General features: G+C 41.9%; 1 protein-coding gene across 1 annotated transcript in view; it reads right to left on the bottom strand.

The window, feature by feature from the left end:
* Nucleotides 1–20,468, bottom strand: part of LOC106892840 (cytosolic phospholipase A2 epsilon-like) — a 33,280-nt gene extending 12,812 nt beyond the window's left edge. Inside the window, exons 1-13 of the mRNA XM_014950382.1 lie at nucleotides 20,293–20,468; nucleotides 13,648–13,720; nucleotides 10,416–10,552; nucleotides 9,827–9,958; nucleotides 8,283–8,323; nucleotides 7,834–7,876; nucleotides 7,087–7,144; nucleotides 6,478–6,644; nucleotides 6,285–6,371; nucleotides 5,139–5,176; nucleotides 3,112–3,259; nucleotides 2,099–2,235; nucleotides 910–1,132 (exon numbers count right to left, since the gene is read on the bottom strand). Coding sequence (XP_014805868.1) covers nucleotides 910–1,132; nucleotides 2,099–2,235; nucleotides 3,112–3,259; nucleotides 5,139–5,176; nucleotides 6,285–6,371; nucleotides 6,478–6,644; nucleotides 7,087–7,144; nucleotides 7,834–7,876; nucleotides 8,283–8,323; nucleotides 9,827–9,958; nucleotides 10,416–10,552; nucleotides 13,648–13,720; nucleotides 20,293–20,382 — 1,374 coding nt within the window. The 5' untranslated portion in view covers nucleotides 20,383–20,468. The remainder of the gene's footprint in view (nucleotides 1–909; nucleotides 1,133–2,098; nucleotides 2,236–3,111; nucleotides 3,260–5,138; nucleotides 5,177–6,284; nucleotides 6,372–6,477; nucleotides 6,645–7,086; nucleotides 7,145–7,833; nucleotides 7,877–8,282; nucleotides 8,324–9,826; nucleotides 9,959–10,415; nucleotides 10,553–13,647; nucleotides 13,721–20,292) is intronic.
* Nucleotides 20,469–20,722: the final 254 nt, after the last annotated feature.

Below are 20,722 nucleotides of genomic sequence, written 5' to 3' on the forward strand. Positions count from 1 at the left end.
GACAAATTTAAGAGCAGCTAGTTCTGGCAGATTAGGGAGAGGTCAGCGGTTACACAGCAATAGTCAGCACTACTCAAAGGGAAAGACACTTGGTTAGATTGTGAGGGGGACCTCATCTAGCTGAGATTAAAAGAGAGGCAGCTATTCAGCTTACACCTTTGTTTAATAAATAGTATTCCTCTCTGTATGTATTTACGTATGTATATAAAAATAAATAAATAAATGCAAATGAATGGCTGAATGCAGCATTTCTGCCCCCACTGGAGCACACTTCGGTTTAATCCTCAACCACTTCTCCCTTCTTGCATCCCAAGTGCTCAAGCACACATCCTTGAACTGTGGTCCAGCTGGAGAGAAGAGGGGGTGAACTGCTGTGCTGTAGGGGTAGAAACAACTTTAAATAATAGAAAAGCAAATTTGATGTTGCTTGTAAAAATTAAAATCACTTAAACCAGCTACTGTCTCAGCACCCCTTCTCAAGTAAAATATGCATTTGCCTCCAGTGCATCCACAGATCAAGTTACCTGCCAGTGGATGCAAATCAAGTACCCCAGCTGTTTCACACTTGCTTTGGAAGTTTTCACACTGTTGATATTACTCTGCTTTGATCCTTGAACTCTTTTTGCAAGCATAAACTGCACCTTCGGCAGATTGCCTGAGATTGCCTCCACTTCTATTTAAATAGCAGCCAGAGTTCAAATGGCTGCATCCATAACCTAATTTATTAATATATAGGATGCCTTTCTCCCTAGGCTGACTATTAAAGGAAATTTAAAAATGTGAGAGTTTGTTGACATGTAGAACTCCACTCTGTTTTGAGGTATGTTCACCAAAATGATAGGCTAGTTTCCTCTCTGTTCACTAAGAGAAAAATACATGGTTGTCTAAGAAATGGAATATAAATCATACCCCATCATTTAGTAAGTACTCAATCATGAGCCCCCAAAGATCTATAAATGATGTCCTGTATCCCTCTTCTTTCCGCTGACAAAGCTGCTTATTGTAGTACTTCATTCGATCCATAGAAAAACAGCCCATCTTGCATTTGGTTGCTTGTTTCTGGGCTTCACCAATATGTGAGTCTAGGTCCTTCTGTGACCAGTAGGCATCTCTGTATAAATTGGCCATGGTCCTGGAGAAAGACAAAACAGACAGCAAAAGTCAAAAGAAGCAAAAAAAGACTTGAAATTTTGTGCCTTTGGGGACAGAGGTTTGCATTTAGGTATTCACTTCTGTTCATACATACTCTGGTTTTGCTGCTCCATCTAGCAGAATTAGCATTCCACAGTTTCCATGACTGTTTTAAAGATGGCCCTGAAGGATAGACTTTTTTTTTTATGTTCCTGACTTTTTTTTTTTTTTTAAACTGGCAGCAACTTAAGGGATAAAATTGCCAGGAGTAAACATAGGTACACTTCTGAAGCACAAATTAGGCAATTAGGCAGAAAATTATAATAATTTTTCTTTGCTTGTTTTCTAGAACCACAAATCAGTTCACACCAGCTGCTCTCTCTTGGCTTGTATCACTTAGTGTTATTCTTATGGTATCACTATGCTTTATTTTAATGCCATCCTCTACTTTACCAGACTTTCTGATGTGGGACCATCACATGTTGGGCAGCTGTAGGTCCCGTGAACAGGGAATAATGTTTCCCAGAGGAACTCATCCTTTTTCCAAACTGACAGGTTGCAGGGTAAGTGTGCACAGTCCTGCAGTTTTTTCTGCCTGACCAGTTAGAAAGCAGAGCCAACCTCAGAGGTTACTGCGAACAACAGCAACTGGGACATCACAGAGAGAGGAAGATGTGTGGCAGTCTTACATCCAAACTAATTACTTATAAACCATTTTGACAAGTGTAATTGTTATATACATATTTAAATGCTGCTAATGTGGGGTTGAAAAGCACAGTAAAGAATTGCTAATAAAAAAAATGGTGTATCAGGTCAAGCCAATATTTAATGGCCTGTTACTGAGAAGCAGCTTGTTTCTGTGATGTTTGGAGAAAATCTGCTTATCTTGTCTGCTTTCAGAAGATCCTCTCCACAGGAACATCACCCTCAAAAGGACTGGCCAAGCCTCCTGCATGAGCTGACTTACCACGTGGTGCCGGACAACCCGCTGATGTATGTTACACAGTCCAGGAGATTTAATTTCTTGAGTGCCATGAGGCTGCCGTATAGTCCTGTCATTGACTTCAGTCCTCCACCTGTCGTGATGATAGCCACCACGGGGACCTGTTGGGCAGAGGAGGAGGATGGCACGTTCACACCCACAGCATTCAACATGGCATCCCAGACTGCAACAGGGTCTGGCCACTACACCCAGCCTAGGTCCTGATCTTAGAGTCCAGGGCCCATTTTAGAAGGAAAGTGCTCCAAAACCAAGCTGCTTCCCTTTGGATTAACATGGGTTCAGAGATTAATCCAAACCTGTATTCTTGCCCATCACTAGGGCAAATAGGGGCACAAATGAAGAAGAAGAAATCCTTCTGTGGAGGCAACATTGTTTTTTCTCTACATTTCCCACTCCTTTGCCACTTTTTTCTTATTTCACACATCTACTACTACCACTGTATGAAAAACCACTTGCCAACCTCAGGAAGAAATAAATTCAGTTCACAGCCAGTGTTGTTTAGGTACCTGCATCAATGCTGTTATTCTTCAGTATCATGAAAATACTTTAAAATAAATTATAGTTATTTGAAGAAATTTCAAGATTTCAAGAGAAAATATTATAAGAAGCACTCAGAGATGTATATTCTAAACTTTCACAAAATGATGAAATTCGAACAAGGGAAGAAATTTTTGCTGTGTAATGTGTTTAATATACACACAACATTTCTGAACCAAGCCAGTTACAGCACAGGAGGGCAGGAATGAACACACCTCAAATGTGACAAATTCCAAATTGACAGTCATAAAGGATGCAATTACTGACACTAGTGCTTCTCTCAATAACAAACTTGGCAGCACAAGCAAATGTACTTAAGATACATGGACAAGCTGGTACCTGCACAACACATACATGTGGCCCATTTGCTGACCACTCGTCTTGAAGAGTACATGAAGGCACTAGAAATTCAAGATCTATGCCCCCCAACACACACGTACTTCACAATCCTGCAGATCCTGTTGCAGGTGAAAAACATTTTTCAGGGCACTTGCTACGTATCTCTTTCTTTTCCCCAGGAACGTCATCTCCTCTGAACATAAGTCAAACCCAAAGCGCATGTCCAGGTCTTTGTGGCACGAACAATTACTAAGATAAAAACAGGCACATATTTTATGTATTAACACACCCGTATCAATCTTAGGACTTCAATCAAAGTTAATCTACAGCACCCATCCCTTCAAACAGGGTGATGCAATGTGACACGAGAGAGAGAATACTCTATTTTTAAAAGTAAGAAAACTTATTTAAAGTAGGAAGCTTAACCAGTAACATTATACCCAGTTACTACTAACTGATGAAGAAACAATGTATAGTACTTACAAACGAAACAAAATTTTAAAATTAATATTCTAAAACTAAAAGAATTACAACTTTAGAAAATCTGTGCACTTTGTCAAAATTGAGTGCATTGATTCCTATTTCATGGAATATTTTCTTGTTCTAAATCTAAAATAAACTCCAATTTTCAAATGTTGGCATTTCCAACGTGAAGGGAAATTCTTGTTTTGAGCAACTCGAGTGGGAACGCATCCCCCTCTAGCGGTGAGCACGGCTGGGGAGGAAACCCATCCACCTGCCTGCCAGGCATGGGTGGCCGTGTAACCCCGCTCACCGGAGGGATGACCTTGGTGACACCCAGCCCCTGGATGGATGGAGATGGGTCACCGAGTTTAGTGGGGCAGGATTTCACACCCACTGCTCCTATCTGTCTGGTCCTCCATAAACTGTCTCACAGGTCAACACTGGCAGCTGAATTTCACATCAACTTTGACTCAAAAATTGTAAAGCATAATATTCCTCAGGGAGGATTTCATTTGCATCAAGTTTGAAATTTAATAAGTCATTCCTTAAAACTCCACGGTTGCAGCTTGTGCTCCTGGGCATTTGTGCTCTTCTGCTCACTGACCTCCCTCCTGTCTCTTCCTACCTTCTGCCTATAAGACATCAATGGGCAAGAGATCCAGTGTGGTGTCTTCAAGCCAGAGCTACTGGTGGACTCCCTGGCTGGCCAGCTAGCCCTGGCCAGGCACTGTAAAATTGAAGGATTTGCTTTTTTATTTCACTGACAGAACCTCTCTCTTCTTCCGAGTCCATAATTTCAATGAAATGAGTAATTAAATTTATTTATGAAATTTCCCTACTGTCAGACTTGGATAAAATCAGCCAAATGCTTCCAATTGTATTTGTAAGTGAAGACACGCAAGGAAGTTAGGTGGAGCTGCAAACGCCAATTTTCATTGTAAATCAAGATATAAAAAAACCTGCTTTTAAAGTTTTCTGAATGTAAAATAAATAAATAGGAAGCATTTTTCCTGTTCTTGAACAACACTGGTTTTCCTGTTGTCACTGATCACTTGGCTTTCCAAAATTAGGAACAGAAAGTTCAGTTTGAATTCAAAATTAAGTTATTATTCCCTTTTATTTCCTAGACAGGCATACATACACACACAAAAAGATCACTTTGCCCAGTTCTATGTGTTAGATAGGTTATGGAAAACATGAAACATATTAATGTTTACTTGTGCGCATTAATAAGCATGTCTGTAGATGTCAAATATATAGTATAACTGGACTTAATAGAATACAAGGATTATCGCTACTGAGTATTGAGAGTTAAGGAAAAAATAAATGTTTATAATTTATGATTGTTTAATGTTTACTGCTGTCCATTCTGGGTTTTTAGTCACCTTTGTTCTTTTCGTGAATTTCAGATTGATATTGAACAAAAATAATATTCTGTGGTCAGATAATGCTAAAATAAACATAAGTTTATCAACATCTATTGATTAAAGCCAAGTCCTCCGAAGTCTAATTGTGTATAATACACTGTCTGGGTATTTTATGTTTAATTAAAAGCACATACTAGTTTTCTGACTGACAATGCCTGCTTATGTCATTTCCATGTGGCTAAAACAATATCAAAATTGATAACCCAAGTCTTCAGGAATAGAAGATGATCTCTTACCAGTTTTGTGCTGTCACATTCAAGTCAAATCTTTTCTCCTGGAAAACAAGAATGTGCACTGTAATTTTTTAATTTTCATTTTAAAATTTCTTTTTTCCCCTTTCTCTCCTGGGGCTAGAGCTTGATTTGGACCCCAGCAAGGCTGGCAATCACAAAGTTAAATGTCTGAGATCTTGTCATACATTTCCAAAAGCATTCACCCATCCTTGGTGGAACTTCCCTATCTACAGATCCCAAATGCTTCTAGACTGCAGAACCCATTAACAATCTTGGGATGCAGTAGGTTCCATTTCTCATATTCTTCACAGGCATTCTTCAGCATCTTGAAATACCATTTTTTTGTATGTTTCCCATTCTTTATACAGATCCTTGACATCGTGGTCACAATCTCACAGTGAAGAGACTGCAAGTCTGCATTTGCTGCTGCCAAGACTTCATTCTGTCTTAAAATTGTTATTGCAGCCTTCATATTAACTGACAAAAAGTACTCTGCTTTAGTGCCCCTGAAATTGGATGCTGTCCTACTTCTTCACAATGTAACAATTAATATTTGGACAACATTGTCCCCAATAATCTGGACGTCTATAGATGGTTCTTAGCAGAAACACATTTTTTTATAGTAAGGATCCTTGTCATCTGTTAATTTCATTCAAATTTACACAGTACATGCATCTATTTCAAGCAATATTCTCATTACCATCTTTAAAATCCATACACTATGTCTAATATTTTCAGCATATTTTAATATATTGTCCTTTGAAGTACACATTTTACTAAGGGCAGGTTTATTAACTTTTTCCTACATTGTGTCCAAGAAACAACTCTCAGTTTGAACCCTAAGTAAAGAAGGAGGCAGTGAGTCTTTGGGTAAACAGGGAGAGGCGTACTGAAGGAATCATATCTTCTAACATCCTTGTTGGTCTCCGTATCCGTTATTGGCACATAATGGAGACTAATGGAGGGACAAATTTCTGTGGAGAAAGCAGTTGGAGAAACAAAGCTCCTCTTTGTTCAAGGTCTGAGAAAAAATCAGAACCTTTCTGACCCTCTTAACAGCCATCTGGGATAACATTATGGGGGCTTACAGAAGGAATGATTTCAGCTTGAGTGATCTCTTTATTCCTAAAGGCTGCAAGTGATGCTCACCTCTGCAATGGTCGTTTTCCTTCCCATGGTCAGCGAATTCAACATCACCACTGGGGAGCCCGTCTCTGTACTGAACTTACAGGTCCACTGGGAAAACAAGATGCTTTAGGACAAAAACAGTAATGGATTTACCCTCTCCCCCTCCTCCCACAGCCTCATGGTCAGTTCATCATTAAGGCCACTTCCAACGTACAGGGTGGTAGCGCCTCTTCTTTGGCAACATGACATCCAGTGTTGGCTCCGCGTACTTGATATAGTGGAACTTGGTGGGACCTGATGGACTGACCACTCCGTCGGGGCCCAGCGTGATATCCTGCGTCCCCTCAAAAGAGCCCTTCACAGTGAGGGAAAGCTCTTTCCCTAAAAAAGCAAAACAAAGGTTGTGAGAAACGTCACTATAATTTGACCAGGAATTTGTGCTGGCTTGATTAGAAGTGGGGTGCAGGTAGCAGAGCTGTGGAGTTTGGATCACAGCTTTGTCTGGTGAAAGCACGCCAAAGGGAACGGTAGCAGCAAAGGAGAAACATGGAGGCTACTTTCACAGAAGGGGGACTCCAAAAGCTCTCGCTGTTATATACAACTGGGATCTCAACTTTAATGTAGGTCTAACAGGCCCTACTGACATATAGCTAAGGGAGTACAAGATGCAGTCACTGAAATCTGTAACAGCCTAATGTGTTTACCTGGTGTTAACTGCACTGAATACTGTAAATACTACTTATTCCATTAATATATTATACGAAAGGGGCATCTTCTCATCAATAAGCATATAGTCATTGGTAAATAGATAATAAAGCCTTACTTGATTTTTGCTCCTTCTTCTCCTCCACTTCAACTTCCAAGCAGCAAAGTTCACGACACTGTGAAAGGCAGAGAACAAGAATCTGTGAGAAAGTTTATCACATCCCAACCCTGTTAAGGGGAGCCGTGAATCTCTCTGCTTTAAACTTGTTTAGTTCCCCAAATTCCTGGCATTTTGGGGCTCTTGTCTAGTAGCTGCTAGACAAGAAAAATGAAGAGCTTTGGAGGGAGCTGTAGAACATCCTCCAGTGACAATGACATATGACTGGGTGCAGTAAGAGGAAGATAGAAAGGAAGAAAATCAGGAGCATTTTCAGGACACTAACACAGATACAAAGGGTTAAACTGAAAAAAACATAAATGAAAGATACACTGCTGAACGACCAAGAGTCAGTAACTGACAGAGTTTTCTGAAGAAACATTACTATTAATGTTTTGGGGTTTTTTTTATGGCACTTACTCTTCACTCATATAATGTAATTACAATAGGTTAATACTTAGTGCTGAGCTTTGTGTGTGTGCGTGTTTGTGAAAATATAGGACAGATGGGGGAAAGTGGGATATCACCAATGGACAGGACAACAAAATATCCTGTTCTCAAAGTATCTTAAACAGGAAAGGAGGAAGAAAGAGGAAGAACTGGCCTACTGCCTATCATATACCTCACAGCTTCTCTAACCCCCACCCTCCCTTCCCCTTTATATTAAGAAAATACTTGTATAAAATTTCTTGGGAAAAAGACACATACCACCAGGACTCCATTGGTAGCAATGGTTTCATGAGGACCAGAACTGGGAAACAAAATGAAAAACAGGGATTTTTTAGATTAAACAAATGGCCACGCACCCTTGACCAGGATGTTGCCCTTTCTCCCCTTGATGACAGACATACATGCACACACCAGCTCATGTGCACACACCCAGAAAGTCTTCTGAAATGTCCCCAGGTAGACAAATCCGACATTGTGGACAGCAGAGACAATGCTGAGAGTTGAGTCTCTGAAAGCAAATAAGCTACAGAACAAGCTGACTGGAGGGATCAGACAGATGTCTCCCTCCAGCAGAGACTGTGGTAAAGATGTATGTGAACATCTGGCACTTTTTTTGCAGAAATCCCACAAAGCATGACTTTTAATGCTGGTTTTGTGCTTCAGTATTTAACAATTTTGCATTTTTAAAGAAACTGTATATCACTTACGCAGCCTCCAATTTGAATTCAACCTCTAGTTCCTCCTGGGCCTGAAAACAAGAACAAGAAATTAAATGAAGTAGATACATAACGCCTTCTCCCTTGTCTAAACCCAGGTCCTTGGTATGCAATATTGAAGTAATTGGCTGAAATGCACAGCCAGCGATAACTATTTCAGATTGGAAACTCAGACAAAACATTTCAAAACAGTTTAATGATTCCTTCCTAACCCACTTCCTTCTACAAGGTACCATCAAAATGACCTGTACTTTTATCTTTTAGTATATGAAGGTGCCCCAGAAAGAATTTGCAACTTGCTTTGTCTTCTGAATTCTACCTTTTTCTCCTTCGTATTCCTGACACTGTCCTGCTATGACTTACTGTCCTTGCTGTTAGCTTGGAAGTAAAAGATACTTTCCACCCATCACTTTAACATAACAAACAGAGAGTGGTATTATTGAGTGATTCAGAGTTACAGTTATGCAACCCCCTGTAAGGCAGTGTTGACATGTACGAGCTGGTTGTGAGCGACCTAGTTCGGGTACCAGAAACAATCTGCCCATGGTAGCAAGAAGTTGCACACAAGATATTTCACTGATCTCACCCATAGATCTCAAAGGGAATCAAGTTTGGTTTTTTTTTTCCCATTTTATAGATAAGAAACTGAGAAATAGAGTAAATTAGTCATTCAGAGCTCCAAAATTGCACTAATTCCAATGGACAAGTCAGCAGGCTCAGCCCTAGAGGTATCACTGTAGTGCACTGCAGAGAACAGTACTGTGATACACACAGGGAAAACTTTGGCTTTTCCTTTGGAGTCAAAGCTGATACAATCAAAGGGGCAGGGGACAGTGGCTATGAATTGCATGGGAAAAAATAAAAATTATAGATTATGCACCCTGCAACAGCTGTGCAACCTCAGTGTTACACAGGGTAGCTCTCAGTCAGATCCCTCCCCTGCCTACAATGCTGTTTCAGCTATATGCTCTGTAATAATTTATAAAAATACTGGCAGAAGGGACTCAGGCTGTCAAATTCAGATTTTTTACCACATTTTTTGTTTTTATATTTTGAATGGCAATTCATGTACTTATTGGGATAAGTCATCCATGGTGGCCTCAGAAAGTTCACCCCAAGATTCTGAAAGTGTTGTGTAACTCTCCACTGGTTTCTTAGTTTCACCATTTTAACCACCTACCTGATCTAAGTGATGGAGTCACATAGCTGCTGGATCAGTGATAAACTGGAACAACAATCCATAAGTTTATTCCCCAGGAAATAAACCAAAGATACTTTGCCAAGACTATCAACTAATACTGACTTCCAGTGCTCATACAGCTGTAGCCGAAAGAAACTGCTTCATGGAAGATACCACAGAGAAGAGCTGCAATATGCATTGGCAGAGACATGGCAGTAGGGTAGAGCAATGCAATACATAGGTCAGGAAACAGAAGTACATTGAAATTTATAGTTCAGGCTTGACAACTTGGGTAAGTGTGCCCTCTACGCCCCCTCCTGCCAGATCTTGCAGGCACTGATCTCACAGGTCTTACCTGTGGGCTGGGCTTAAAATACAGGAGCACTGTTCTGTCAATGGGAAGTTTAGCAGTATCAAAGAGGGTACAGAGGAGATGGTCATCCGGAGTAGCAAAATCCTCATCATACACTGTCAGCTCCAACACGTTCTAGAGAAAGAGGGAGAAGTGTTTTTTGTTTTTTCTACATTCTGGACATCACCAGTTTTAGGGAAGAAGGAGAGTTGGGGATGTGCTTGAGAAGAAAAGTGGAGAAATTAAGTATCATCTCCCTTTGGAAAAACATAGTACTGTAACATGAATAACCCACCGGCTATACTGACATGACAACTTAATTAACTCCCAAATTCTTATCCATCTTGCACTGATTCGTAAGAGTCTCTAGTTTCCCTAAAACTCTAGTACTGAGCTCAGTTCCTAGCCTTCCTAAACACCACCATTGAACAGACACGGGAACTCAGTCATCTCTTCTGTCAAACAATTTGAGCAGTCCCTTATCATGTACCATCTCTTAAACAATTCATGGGCACAGTTCAGCAGATAGATAGGACCCCCCCCATAGACAGTGTCTTCAGGCTGCTTCAATCAGCCAGCTTTGGCTCCTCACCTTGACCTGACTCTGGATCCTGAAGTAGAAGGTTTCATTCCACACGGGATTGTTGGAGTTCCTCACAGTTTTAGTGCGGGACCTTTCACATGTTGCAGTCGGCAGCCACAATGACACATAGCAATCAGCTTCACTCACTGGGTAGAGAAAGAGGCAAAACAATTGGTATGTGGCAAAGTCAGTGGTGCTGTATGACACTGGAAAGGCTACTGCATGGTACTAACAGCAAGTATGAGTTATTTAAAGGCAGAAATGCCTGATTTAATGTAACTCTGTTCAAGATATCCTTCTGAGACAGAAAAAGCACAGACCATATGACCTACAACAGAAAGGTGGTTTCTATTCTTAGTTGCATGAGTTACAGACAACAGTGGTGTTGTGTATAAAAGAGGAGGGTGAAAATTTCCTTTTCTCTTCAGCCACTTTCTTCAGTTTCACAACCTGCAAAGTTTCCTGTGCTCATGTGTGCATGCACACACACAGTAACAACCCTCAGCTGCTAACAGCTGTGTTAGTTGAGAGGACATTTCATCTCCAGCATCCAGGTTTCCTTCTTTCCTCTCCTTTCCTTAAGGAACAAAATCTCAAAGGGAAGGAAAAGGACTGCTATGGGCTGCCTTTCTGCTCTGTGTTCAAACCAATAGGTGGAAAAAACAACAATTCCCCCAGTAGCATCTGTTTCCCTCGTACAAATGGCACGATGGGCTTTGCAGACTGATGACTCTGAGAATTATGATTCCCAGGGTTATCTCTTCACTTCAGGCATTTTGGTTGCATCCTATATCCCTTTGCCGCCTGCTCTCCTTACACTCATGCCCACTTTGCATTTAGGTCTGGAAAGCATACCCAGATCTTTACCATTCCTGTGGGTATAGATAAACAATAAGCAGCATCAAAAGCCCCACAATTTAAGAAGGATGGGAAGGTCCTTGAATGTGTCCAGGGCAACAAAGCTGATGAAAGGGCTGGAAGGAATGTCCTATAACAAGTGGCTAAGGACTCTGGGTTTGCCTAGTTTGGAGAAAAGGCGCCTGAAGGGTGACCTCACAGCTCTCTACAAATCCCTGAGAAGGGGAAGTGGAGAAGGAGGTGCTGCACTCCTCCCTGGTATCCAGTGATAGGACATGTGGGAATGGTTCAAAACTACACCAGGGGAGGTTTAGGCTGGACATTAGGAAGCATTTCTTTACTGAGAGGGTGGTCAAACGCTGGAATAGGCTTCCTGGAGAAGTGGTCGATGTCCCAAGCCTGTCAGTGTTTAAGAGGCATTTGAATAATGCCCTTAATAACATGCTTTAACTTGGTCAGCCCTGAACTGCTCTGGCAGTTGCACTAGATGATTCTTGTATGTCCATTCCAACTGAAATTATTCTATTCTATTCCTAAACAACAATGCAGAAACAGTGCAGTGCACAGATGATGTGTGTTGCAGCAGGCTGCCAGGAGGCTGACTGCTAAGATTGGAAACATTGGCTGCTCATACCAAACGTCTCTGGATGTAAAAGCTGTTTCAGATCTGTCATCATAGTTGGTGCCTCTCTACAGCTTCTTTTGTTACTTTGTTTTCTGAAGTGTCACAGACTTTTGCAGTGGACCTGCTTATTGTATCCCCCATGGAGAACTGTATGAGCATCGATTCAATTCTGTATGACTGTTCATTATTTTCTTTTCTTCTTTTTGTTTTTTTTTTTTTTTACATCTGGGAAATTCTATGCATATAATAATGCTTTGAAGAATTTTGAAACTGCAAAAATAGGCATTCTAATATATTTGGAGACACTAGAAGTAACACTACTGATTTAAATTTTTTTAAAGTAATTCTGTATGACTACTGCATGACTTCAGGTTTATCATTGGAGATCAATGACTGTTGGCTGTTTGGCTGGCAAAGTACTCTGGTCTACTGATGTCATTCTTGTATCTTAACTGTACTTTGAGATACATAACATATCAAACAATCCTTAATTATATGCGTAGATGCAGGCGAACTAGTCAGCTGTGTATTTAATGCAAAATATTGCTTCAGTTCTGCTTTCACAATCTCTTCCCGCAACCTAGTTATTTGTGATTTTGTCTTGCCACCTGACACACAGAAGATGTGAGATGAGTCCTTGATGAAACCTTTCTGTGTTATTGCATCATCACATGTGGCCCACAGCTCTGGACCAGCAGGGAAGTGCAGGTGCAGAAAGTGCGACCAAATGATATGACATAAGATAGCGCCAGTATATCCCTCACTTGGAGCTGTGACACAGGGGAATCCTCTGATACACCTTCCAGAAAAACATGTGACAATCATAGGGTAACATGGGAATGCTACTGCATGGTAAATCCAGATCTTCACCTTCCAGAACATCTCCCCTGGCTCTTCCTGTGCAAGAAACTATAGTGATGACTGCTGCAGCTCACAGTGAAACAGGAGAATCAAGAGAGATGGCAGGTTTACACCATTTCCATTCCACACTCACCCTAGAGCTAGCTTCAGCATCCTTCAGCATCCCATAACCATCCTTAACAGGTGGTTATGTAGCTGTATTGGTTCAAACAAAACGAACTGTTCACTTGTCTATTTTGTGTGAAATGCCTCTCCTCACTGCACAGGCGGATAGTCCATGCCCTTTAACTAAACAGTAGTATTTTCCTTTCCTGCTCGCTCACTTCCCACCACTTTCCTGCCGTGTGACTCACACACTTGCACAACTGCAAGGCTGCTGCACGAGCGTTAGAAGGGACAAGGCATCCAGCTCTCAGTCAGCACATTTTCTGATAGTCATTTCAGGATAATTAATAATGGCATTAGACCAGTGGTGATGATTTTAGAAAGTTTTTTCTTGTTCGTTTCATCTGTGTCAGAACTGACATTGGGGAGGTGAAAAAGTTTGCTCCTCCCAGCCACAGTACCCAAGGTGCTACAACCCAATGGCAAAATTACTCCCTTCTTTTGAAAACACAGGATGCAGTATTTGTCATCTACCTGTGTCAGAAACTCTTATTTCTTTGGGAGAAAGTACTTATCCTCAAAAACACATTCAAGTCTTAAAACCAACCAGAAAGCACAGGAACATTCAATGAAACAGCAGCAGGCAGCAAGGGCTGACCTGATTTATAACAATTAGTTTACATAAATACTGGGTTATTTCATAAACACTTGGAAAATGTTGCTACACAAGAAACTATAAAAGAAAACTTGCTGCCTGTATCCTGAGAAACCACTAAGAATGGAGATACTTACAGGCATCCACTCGCTGGAGATTTCTCATCCGGATGATCCTTACAGTCAGGAGGTAGCAAGGAGAGGATTCTATCTGAAGAAGAACAGTAAGGAGTAAGAATAAGCCTTCAGTGGGAAAAAGTATCAAATGCGGACTAACAAAGTGCTACAAAACAGTAATACCATTGGTAAAAATTATGTCAACCATTTCACTATTCTGCAGATGAAAATCTGCAATATAAGATTCTGCTATTAAAGAAGGCTTGTTTAAATATCTATACATTTCACTGGGTTTTTTTTTTTTTTTGCTGTTAGTTTAAGTCTGTATGGTTCATCATAGTAGAAAAGAAAGGGATAATTCCCTGTCAAATGATACTGTGTGTGAGAAACTCACAATCCCCTTGCTCTGAAATTGCAGAGTTTAGCTCTACAACATAGCAGCAATAAGTCTCTTGAACAGAATAAACGCACTCGTAAGCACCGTGCTGAAGTTGTCAAAATATCAGCAGTCTTACTCAAAGTTACAGTCAATCCCTTTAGGAACCACCCATGAGGTCCCATCACATTGAAAAGAGGGCTGTGGAGAACATCTGTTGTCACTGACTCTCACAGGATGAACCCAAAGTACCCAGTCTCAGAGAGGTGTTTTTACCCTCTGTTTCAAAACCCAAAGCACCACTCTCAGAGAGGTGTTTTTACCCTCTGTTTCAAAAATACAGATTTCTCTTTTTTTCCTTTATAATTGTATGGGCAAAACAGTAACAATAATTTGACCTTTTGTAAATCACAACTATGAGATAAACCAATGGCTGAGAATTTTTTCCAGAGGATTTAGGGGGTAAGGAATTAAGTATGGGTTTCCTCTGGGGAAAAATAAATCACAATATGCCCCTCCAAAAAACCCTGAAGATTGAAAGTGTTTAACTTCCTTTGGTCCCTTTGAATGTCTTAGCCATAACCTTCTATAAAACAAGTCTCTCCAGATTTTGTGACTGCAGGGACCTCTTCCTATTTATTATTAGAGGACAATCTAGTTTCCTTCTTCTAAGGAAGGTGATTTCCTGCTGGCTTATTCCATAAAGCTGTCTCTGGCTCAGTCCTATCAGCAAAAGGCTACTCTGACAAAGCCAATAAATAAATCAGCATTTCCTGTGGCTGTGACACACGGTCATTTCCTCACACTCCTAGAAACATTTCCACCTGCATAAGTGGTTACAGCAGAACCCTCCAAATCATTCTTTTTGACAACTGCTATTTTTATCAACTGATTTCCTCTCATTCAGGAGCATCCTTCTATTTCTATAGCACTTCAGAGACTTCCTAGAATGACTGTAAACAAGCAGACAAAATAGATGGTAAGGCAGATAAAGAGAAGCTGGAAGAACCTTACTTAAAACAATACGTGTACTGTTGCCAGTTATTTTTTAAGAGAACAGTGCAAAAAAGACCTTATTTTGAGATGGGAAAAGAATTATGCCTTCTTTGTCACAACAAATTACTTTTTCCGTGTGTATTTAAAATCCCCTCTTCTCCCTCCTAACACATCATGTTGTGTTAAAATGTTTTTGCTGAGATCTTAAAAAGGGTCCCTGCCCTCAACCCTCCTGTATGTGCCTCAATAATTCTTTGTTTTCTTCCTTTTTTAGTACTTCATGAAATTCACCCTCAGTAATCCATCCACCTTCTATTTCAAGTATCCCCAAAGAAGAAAAGGCCTAACGGAAGCTGCAAAAATTTACAAACAAATGATGGAGGGGTACATCCTCAGAGCTACACCATGCAAGGACACTGGTTCACATTTCAGAAACAGTGTAGCCATATTAATACAGTTCTCCACCCAGTTAATTAACTCTTCCTCTAAGCTGGGTAATTAGCAAAGGTGGATCACCATACTCACACGTTAGGAATGAGCTTGGGCACCTCAGCATATGCCCTAGAAGGCAGAAACTCATCATTGGGACTGATCTGCATAATCATGGGGCAATTCTTGCAGCCATTTATCTCTGGAGATTGCACAAGGTGCTGCCAGCTCCTGGAAGAGCTCCAGCTCCACTTCCTCAGACAAGTGGCATTGCTTGAGTAAGAAACAATGGATTCAATATTTGCAAAGCAGTTTGAGATTCTTAGATAGGAGACGTTAAGGAATTGTCGTGGTTTGGGGTTTTTTTAATGATTATTTACACAGTTTCTGCCACCTGATCACCTGTCTCCTGGTTCCCATGTAATGACTTTCTAATGTCTTAGCCAAATTTCCCCATCTGGCATGGGAAAATCAGTTCTAAGGGATGCGGGTTTCACAAAAAGACTTCCCAAAGTTTCACAACAAAAATTAGTGGCTTCACAGAAGCTACAGAAACCAGGATCTGTGCTTGCACTGTGGGAGAGGCAGATGCTGTCAGCCAGCTACCCGAGGAAGAGGCAGCAGCCGGGCATTAGCCATCCTGGCAGCCCCAGCACCTGCTGGTGGGGGTAGTGAAGGCAGCAGGGAGAGCAGAAATCACTCAGTGATCAGGCCTCACTAGTTCTATTGCTCCCTGGAGGATTTGATATTTTAATTAATTTCAGGACATATTAAACAAAAGAAATGCATTTAAATAGCAAACCATAACATAGTATAACTAGCGTTATATATACATATAACATTGTATAACTAGGGTCTAGTTATACAAGCAAAGAAAGTAGCAGGTATGCATGCATAAAGCACAGGACAGAAGTTCTGTTATTCTGTTTACTTAAAACCTAGTATGATCTCTTTAAAAAAAAAAAAAAAAAAAAAAAAAAAAAGCCTGCTGCTATGTCACGATGTTCCACATATGGAGATGTTTCCACCACAGGCTTGGGTGGAAGACCCCAAGCAGCATCCTTCCCTGAGGCTAACAAGGACTTACTACAACACCCATTTAGCACTGTCACACTGTAGCTCTGATTTTGATAAAATCAACACCGATGTAGTCACTCAGTGACTGTTTGACTGATTGTCAATCTGTTGGCTTGTTGTCAGTTCCGTGCTTCCCAAATTATGCTCTGGTGTGCTTCATGTACACGTGTCTATAGCACAGCTGCAAGCAATATAGCACACTGCAATGCCAGAACACAAGCAATGGATACACTGCTAGCTCCTTTGTACCCCCAGGGAGACAACACTTTACCCCGATTTTCCAAACATCTCCATCAAACATGGAGCAGACCTCCTAGTCTCTTCTTCCAATTTTCCACCACTTCCCATGAAAAGAATAACATGGCACCCAGTTACTATGCTAGTGGAAGGATTCCTCTGTCGTGTGAAAGATTCCAACTTTCTCCCACCTGGGTGAGCAAGAATTTGAGAACAGAAATTTCTCTGTCATGAGCGCTTTAGGGATAAAGGCTGGCTGCATTCCTGGCAGATTTGTGCCTCTGCAGGTCTACCCCAGCCCTCTTTAAAGTCACGCTTATATTGAGATGTAGGTATGCGTGGCATGCATCCATCTCAAGGAGCTGTAAATTACTTCACTAGTTTAGCTATATAGTACATCCTGTCACATCACAAGTGGCTGTGGAGCTCCAAAATGACAGTACTCCTTAATGAGACAAAAGTTCATGACACCAGAGGACGACTATTATTCTTTACATTTTTTTACTTGCTTTTCTCTCAGTACCTTTCTTCAGCCTCCACATTTCTTCAGAACTCTTCAAGCATGGGCTGTTGCTAGCAGCATCTTCCCAGCTTGCAACATCAATGGTATGGACCACTCCACCATCCCTACTGCAGACTACCCTAGTCCCGCAATTCCACAGCAGTACAATCAAAAGTATGCTGGGTGAATGCACTTTTTGGTTTTCAGTGTTAGCTTCTTGTTATACCATGGATGTTTGATCAGTTAGCAGAATATAGTAGCTGCTTCCCCAAGTCAGAGAGCAGTTGTCCAACAACACTGATTCAAAGAGGAGAATTTACTCTTGAACCTCCAGGTGCAGCCAACACATTCTCAAGTCTTGATTGTTGCCCTTTTTAGACTGGTATTTATTCCAAAGCAATCATAAACTAACAGAAAAGTAGTGCAAAGATCCTGAAATCAATCTTCAGTGTGTGTGATGAGAACTATATCACCACCAAAAAGCAGTTGTCCTCCAAGCAGGTGCTCAGCTGTTGCTTTTCTACATGAAATGTGGAATGGCTTCCATCTGATCTTGTGAGGAGGTGGCATCTGTCGTGCTAGATGAAAAATTGTGCAGAGTAAGCAGAGAAAATTATGTGCTGCAGTGTGCTGGTACCATTACCCATTTCAGTGCAACCACACTGCATGCTATTCCCGAAGCTACTCTGCAAAGATCAGATGAGATTTAAAGATACCTTGAGGACAATCGTGCTTCCCAAATTATGCTCTGGTGTGCTTCATGTACACGTGTCTATAGCACAGCTGCAAGCAATATAGCACACTGCAATGCCAGAACACAAGCAATGGATACACTGCTAGTTCCTTTGTACCCCCAGGGAGACAACACTTTACCCCGATTTTCCAAACATCTCCATCAAACATGGAGCAGACCTCCTAGTCTCTTCTTCCAATTTTCCACCACTTCCCATGAAAAGAATAACATGGCACCCAGTTACTATGCTAGTGGAAGGATTCCTCTGTCGTGTGAAAGATTCCAACTTTCTCCCACCTGGGTGAGCAAGAATTTGAGAACAGAAATTTCTCTGTCATGAGCGCTTTAGGGATAAAGGCTGGCTGCATTCCTGGCAGATTTGTGCCTCTGCAGGTCTACCCCAGCCCTCTTTAAAGTCACGCTTATATTGAGATGTAGGTATGCGTGGCATGCATCCATCTCAAGGAGCTGTAAATTACTTCACTAGTTTAGCTATATAGTACATCCTGTCACATCACAAGTGGCTGTGGAGCTCCAAAATGACAGTACTCCTTAATGAGACAAAAGTTCATGACACCAGAGGACGACTATTATTCTTTACATTTTTTTACTTGCTTTTCTCTCAGTACCTTTCTTCAGCCTCCACATTTCTTCAGAACTCTTCAAGCATGGGCTGTTGCTAGCAGCATCTTCCCAGCTTGCAACATCAATGGTATGGACCACTCCACCATCCCTACTGCAGACTACCCTAGTCCCGCAATTCCACAGCAGTACAATCAAAAGTATGCTGGGTGAATGCACTTTTTGGTTTTCAGTGTTAGCTTCTTGTTATACCATGGATGTTTGATCAGTTAGCAGAATATAGTAGCTGCTTCCCCAAGTCAGAGAGCAGTTGTCCAACAACACTGATTCAAAGAGGAGAATTTACTCTTGAACCTCCAGGTGCAGCCAACACATTCTCAAGTCTTGATTGTTGCCCTTTTTAGACTGGTATTTATTCCAAAGCAATCATAAACTAACAGAAAAGTAGTGCAAAGATCCTGAAATCAATCTTCAGTGTGTGTGATGAGAACTATATCACCACCAAAAAGCAGTTGTCCTCCAAGCAGGTGCTCAGCTGTTGCTTTTCTACATGAAATGTGGAATGGCTTCCATCTGATCTTGTGAGGAGGTGGCATCTGTCGTGCTAGATGAAAAATTGTGCAGAGTAAGCAGAGAAAATTATGTGCTGCAGTGTGCTGGTACCATTACCCATTTCAGTGCAACCACACTGCATGCTATTCCCGAAGCTACTCTGCAAAGATCAGATGAGATTTAAAGATACCTTGAGGACAATCAATTTACTTTTTCAAGGGTTGAAAAAGGCCATTTCTACAGATCAACCTGAAAAAAATTGCATTATCTATGAAAACCATGAAAAGAGCTTCCTTTCCACCCACACATTTTTCCCACATTCACCCAATAATAATGCCTCTAGCCGTTTCTATGTCATCTACAGGCACAGCAGCCTTTCCTGGCAAAGATAGCTTCCTTGCTTTGACTAAGGTCCCCCTGCATTCCTGACCCGGAGAAGCATTCTGCTGAGATGAAATCACGCACAGGATGTCACCAGGGCACTCCTTTCTTCATCTCCAGGTGCTAATTTAACTAGATGGTAGCCAGGGACCAAATCAAAAGAACTAAAATACTTTGCTGCTGACGGTGTATCTGGAGCTGGTGGTGCATGAAGAAGTGCCTATCTTGAGCTGTCTGAGAGTCAGGTCTCCTTAGAGAATGCGCATTCTCGAGTCTTTTAGCTATGACCAGGATGCTTCAGGCTGTGAACACCACTCAGCCAGGCCCTGCCCCAGACTTCTGGAGCCCATCTCCCACTGCTGTGGGATGCGCCGGGGGACCCCGCTGTGGTACATCGTCTGGGCTGAGCATGGTCGGCTGCTGCATTTAGCCATGTCTCTGAAGCTCTTCCTCCTTCTCAACAAACCCAGGCTCCGTGCCGGAAAGGTGTCTGCTGTAATTGCTTCCTTCCTTCGCCTCCTCCAGGCGCTGGGGCTGCAGCACCTCCATCAACAGCTGCAGGGCTGCACAGGGGCTGAGGGGGTGCCAAGGGCCACTGCTGCCACCGGCTGGTTTTCACAGGCTGTGTGTTTCATGTTTTGTATTAGCAATGTATCGCCTTCTAATCAGACTGCCTGTTCACCAGGATTAGCAGAAGTCTTGGTTGGATATCAGTGAATTAAACACTCCCCACAGCTGGATGGAACCGCCCCTTTCATGCCTATGGCTACAGTATGCATGAAATCAACAAGGAAAACTTACCTGTGCCCACAGGAGCACGAAGGGTACACGCAAGGCCGCAAGAATTGCATCCCTCAGATCATTGCTTCCATATATCCACCATATATCCATATTCCATTGCACATATATCCATCACGGGATGTATGTGATGGTAAAGCTCCGAATGCTTTCGAGGAACACGGCTGTGCACGTGAGACTGCGCTTGAAACACATCTCCAGGAGCCAGAGCTCCCAACACCGACCGGCACAACATGGCGCCCACCACTGACCGGCACAACATGGCGCCCACCACTGACCGGCACAACATGGCTGCCCTCAGTTTGCCTCCAGGGGGTTAACAACCGGGTCACCTGACCCAACCCCCTGGTTGCCACGGCAACGAGTGCACGCAGGAGGCCTTCTCCCTGGCTGATCCACCCCAAACCGGGACACCACGCTTCCGAGGAGAGAT

Source organism: Calidris pugnax, unplaced genomic scaffold (assembly GCF_001431845.1).
Source record: "Calidris pugnax isolate Ruff unplaced genomic scaffold, ASM143184v1 scaffold68, whole genome shotgun sequence".
Taxonomy (NCBI): Eukaryota; Metazoa; Chordata; class Aves; order Charadriiformes; family Scolopacidae; genus Calidris; species Calidris pugnax.